The 4,316-nt window shown below is 37.2% G+C and overlaps 1 protein-coding gene across 1 annotated transcript; it reads left to right on the forward strand.

Annotated features, from left to right (window-relative positions):
- Positions 1–353: 353 nt before the first annotated feature.
- LOC116025896 (cytochrome P450 82A4-like) lies at positions 354–3,623 on the forward strand. The gene is made up of 3 exons (XM_031267270.1): positions 354–825; positions 1,463–1,874; positions 2,853–3,623. The coding sequence occupies exons 2-3, from the start codon at positions 1,500–1,502 to the stop codon at positions 3,474–3,476; spliced, it is 999 nt and encodes a 332-aa protein (XP_031123130.1). The 5' UTR covers positions 354–825; positions 1,463–1,499; the 3' UTR covers positions 3,477–3,623.
- The last annotated feature ends 693 nt before the right edge of the window (positions 3,624–4,316 follow it).

A 4,316-nucleotide genomic window follows, 5' to 3' on the forward strand; every position in this document is an offset into this window, starting at 1 on the left:
TATTATTATAGATTAGTAAATTACATGTGCCATAGTACGGATAGATTATTATTATTATCAATTAAAATATCCATGCACCAAAATCAATTCAAATGATGTGACATACCTTCTAGCATAAATACTACTCCGTATTATTTAAATTAAAAATTTTAATTAGTATATATCCATAGAATTGAATACACAACAGTATATACTTTTCCTTCTTAATATTATCATATTCTATTCCTATTTTCCATTTCACCCTTATTTCCTATTGATATTGACTACTTAATTAGTTACCTCTAGCTCTAGAAACCACCTATCACTATAAAATGATGGCTACCACAAATTAAAAACTCAAACCCATAATGGATTCCCCTCTACAATGGCTTTTAGCAGCTCTTGCTACCATTTTTCTACTTGCCACTTTCCTCCGCAACAAAGAGGCGGCGAGACGCCGGAAGCTACCGGAGCCGAGGTTTGCATGGCCGGTAATCGGGCATTTCCACCTCCTCGCCGGCAATAATCGGCTGCCGCACAAGGTTTTGGGCGACATGGCGGACATATACGGTCCAATATTCGGGTTGAGGCTGTGCGCGCATCGAGTTTTGGTGGTGAGCGACTCGCGGATAGCAAAAGAGTGCCTCACAGTCAACGACAGAAGACCATAGCTTCCGAGCACATAGGCTACAACCACGCCGACCTCGCGCTATGCCCGCCCAACCTGTTCTTGCGCGACGCCCGCAAAGTAGTGGTGCTGGAGCTGCTGTCCAACCGCCGCCTGGAGGCGCTCCGGCTGGTCCGGGAGTCGGCGGTGAAAAGATTCACCCAAGAAATCTACCGGAGGTGGGTGTAGGCAAATTATTGCATGGACCATGGTCCACACAGCTGTGTGAATCAAAAATAAAAAGTACATTATTTTTGTATTGAAGGTATATTATTTTTGTACTTTATGTACATTATTTGATAGTATATATCAAATAATGTACCTTCAGTACAAAAATAATGTGCCCTAAAATAATGTATCTACAGTACAAAAATAATGTACCTTCAGTACAAAAATAATGTACTTTTTATTTTTGGTCCACACAGCTGTGTGGACCATGGTCCATGCAATAATGATTGGTGGGTGTATTGGTTGATATTTTCTACTGTTATTTATCTTTTCTAAATATATTCACTAGTTTCTGTTATAATTTCTGTTAAAGTTGTCAAAACGAGTCAGTTTGGCCCATACAAGTTGACCCTGATTAGTCCAAAAAGGAATATTTTCACACATGTTATACTGGTTGGGTTGAAAATGGGTCTTATTTAAATTTTTTTAACCAGTCCATCTAAAATATGGGTTAAACGAGTCCAATCTGACAAGTTAGGCCCGATTTAACAACTCTAACTTCTACTACTTCTCCTCCATTGTACTCAATTTATAGCCTGTTTATTTGTATATTAATTAACAAGACAGTTTTACTCCATAACCTTATAGGGTGAACGATTGTTCTGGCGAAGTAGTAAAGCTGGACATGTCGGAGTGGTTCGGGAGATTAATCATTGGCGTGATGTTGGAGATAATGTTCGGGCATTCGTACGAGGATGTCGGGAGCTGGGTGGCGACGACGCTCAGGAGAAACTTTGAGCTGTTGGGGTTGTCGGTTGTGGGTGATTTTCTGCCATGGCTGAGATGGTTGGACATCGGAGGGTACGAGAAAGCGATTAAGGAGAACACTAAGGAAATGGACGATGTGGTGGACTGTTGGCTGCAACAACATAGAAGGAAACTAAACACCAAACCCAAAGAGGAAGAAGACTTCATGGATGCAATCATTTCCCATTATGATAGTCATAAAGAAATCCCAAATGGTTATGACGCAGATACAGCTATCAAAGCCACTTGCACGGTATGCATGTTGCAAAATATCAATTTTTTTAAAACAAATTGCACTACATTATATCTATATCTGACCAGGTAAGATTAATTAACTACACAACCTTAATTAATTTAGTCCGATCAAGCTTTCGACTTAGTAATCACAAAGGTTACATACTCCAAGTTAGAGTGATCTATTGATTTTCTTGGTTTGAGTTATGGATAACCTAAGTTGATTTATTTTCTTGTGACCCTTTGCCGGCTAGAGTCACAAGGCAGGTTATAGCTAGCTAGTTTGAGCTGATCAGCTATTGATAATCTAGGTTGGTTTAGCTCCTTGTGATAAGATTCTTTGCTTATTAGGGTCACAAGACGGGCTAATATGCACCATTGGATAATAATTACGCATTTATCTTGTCACTTAAAAAAGAAAAAGATTAATTCACCTGACTTTCTATTTGTCCCATTCATACGGAATAATACCAATGACCATAATCCTAGATACCCTTTAAATTGAGAGACAAAGTTAAATTTGACTTTCTAGAAGTTGACTCTTACATAAAAAAAAAATGTGAACTCGCAATTGTATTTGGAACTCACTTGTCAACTCCCCTAAGTTGTTGCGTTATAAGCAATAGTAACTTTAGTTTACTAGAGTCACACTAATAAATTGGCCTGGTATGACACATTAGTCTTAGCTTGCTTAATTAACTATATAAATTTTGACAAATGATAATAATGTAGTGTGAAAAAATATTATTAGGATGTTTAATCTTTATAAAAACACAGTTATGGCATTCATGTTAGATTAAATATATACACCACAGGTATTTGCTTCTATCATATTGGAATGTGTACATCATTATGGGCAACTTTTTAGGGTTGAAATTGCGATTAAGAGTTCATCACACTAAATAGTTATTTTTAGAAGAAAATATTATTGTATTCAAGTTGAATTAATCAATCAATTATTTAAATTTACTGGAGATTTATGTTGTTCCTATGACAGGGTGTACTCTCAGCCGCTATCGATACAACTACAACAACGTTAATATGGGCTCTTTGCTTAGTACTGAACAATGGTGATGTATTAGGCAAGATCCGAAATGAGCTAGACAACCATGTCGGGAGGGAAAGACATGTCAATGAGTCTGACCTAAATAACTTGACTTATATTCAAGCAGTTGTCAATGAAACTTTACGTTTATATCCACCAGGTCCTCTCTTAGTGCCTCACGAAGCTATAGAAGATTGTGTGGTTGATGGTTACCACATCTCGAAGGGTACACGATTACTTGTAAATGTGGCAAAGATTCAACGCGATCCAAAATTCTGGTCAGATCCTGACGCATTTAAGCCTGAGAGATTCTTGATGGAGCATAAAGACGTCGATGTTAGGGGTAATCATTTTGACCTGCTTCCATTTGGTAGTGGAAGGAGAATGTGCCCCGCAGTTTCTTTAGGAGTACAAAGTGTGCAACTAGGCTTGGCCAGTGTCATTCATGGCTTTGATATAAGGAGGGCTTTAGATGAGAAAATTGACATGACTGAGGCTGCTGGCCTATCAGTTACTAAGGCAACTCCACTAGAAGCTCTTCTCAGCCCACGCTTGCCTTTGCATCTCTACTCTTGACTTTTATTTCCTTTCCTTTTTTTTGAATAAAAAATTAAATAAACCGAAAGATATACTCTTGCATTGTTACCAAAAATGCCACTAACTTTTACCATTGGCATTTTGGGTTAGTTTCAAACTTTCAATAAGATTTGTATCTTTGGGAGCAGTTATCTTATTATATTTTGAACTAGTGTCCATCTTGAGTTAGTTTGATTGGTTATAATGCTTGTTTGTATTACTGGAGCTGAGTATAATTTAAGAGCAAAATGATATACATATGAATTTTATGGGGTTTTTCTCTAATTTTATCAAAGTTTTGATTTGAGATTTTTTTTTTTTTTGAAATACAAGGGGATACCCATGACAGAAACAAAAACAAAAAAGGTTACTCCGTCGCACACTAGTTGCGCCCATCACATCATTGTGCACAAGCTGCACGCAGCTAGGAGTAGAGCCGTCAAAACGGGCTTAGCCCGCCGGCCCGCCCCGCCCCCTACTTAGGTAGGGGGCGGGTTTTGAAAATTGAAGCCCGCCAAAGGGCGGGCTTTTTTGGCCCGCCCCGTCAAGGCCCACAGGCTTGGCGGGGCGGGCCTGGCGGGCCGCGGGCTACCCGCCTGTTTTTTTTTTTTTTTAATAATTATATATATATATAATTACTTATTATATATATATATATTATTAAATATATATATACTATATATATAATATATATACTATATATATATATAGTATATATATAAATATATATATATATAAGTTTGTACTGTGTGGTACATATGTATATATATATGTAATATATTCTAACATATACATTTATATATATATATATATATAAACTAACTATATAATATTATAGTT

The sequence above is a fragment of the Ipomoea triloba genome, chromosome 7, assembly GCF_003576645.1.
Source record: "Ipomoea triloba cultivar NCNSP0323 chromosome 7, ASM357664v1".
Taxonomy (NCBI): Eukaryota; Viridiplantae; Streptophyta; class Magnoliopsida; order Solanales; family Convolvulaceae; genus Ipomoea; species Ipomoea triloba.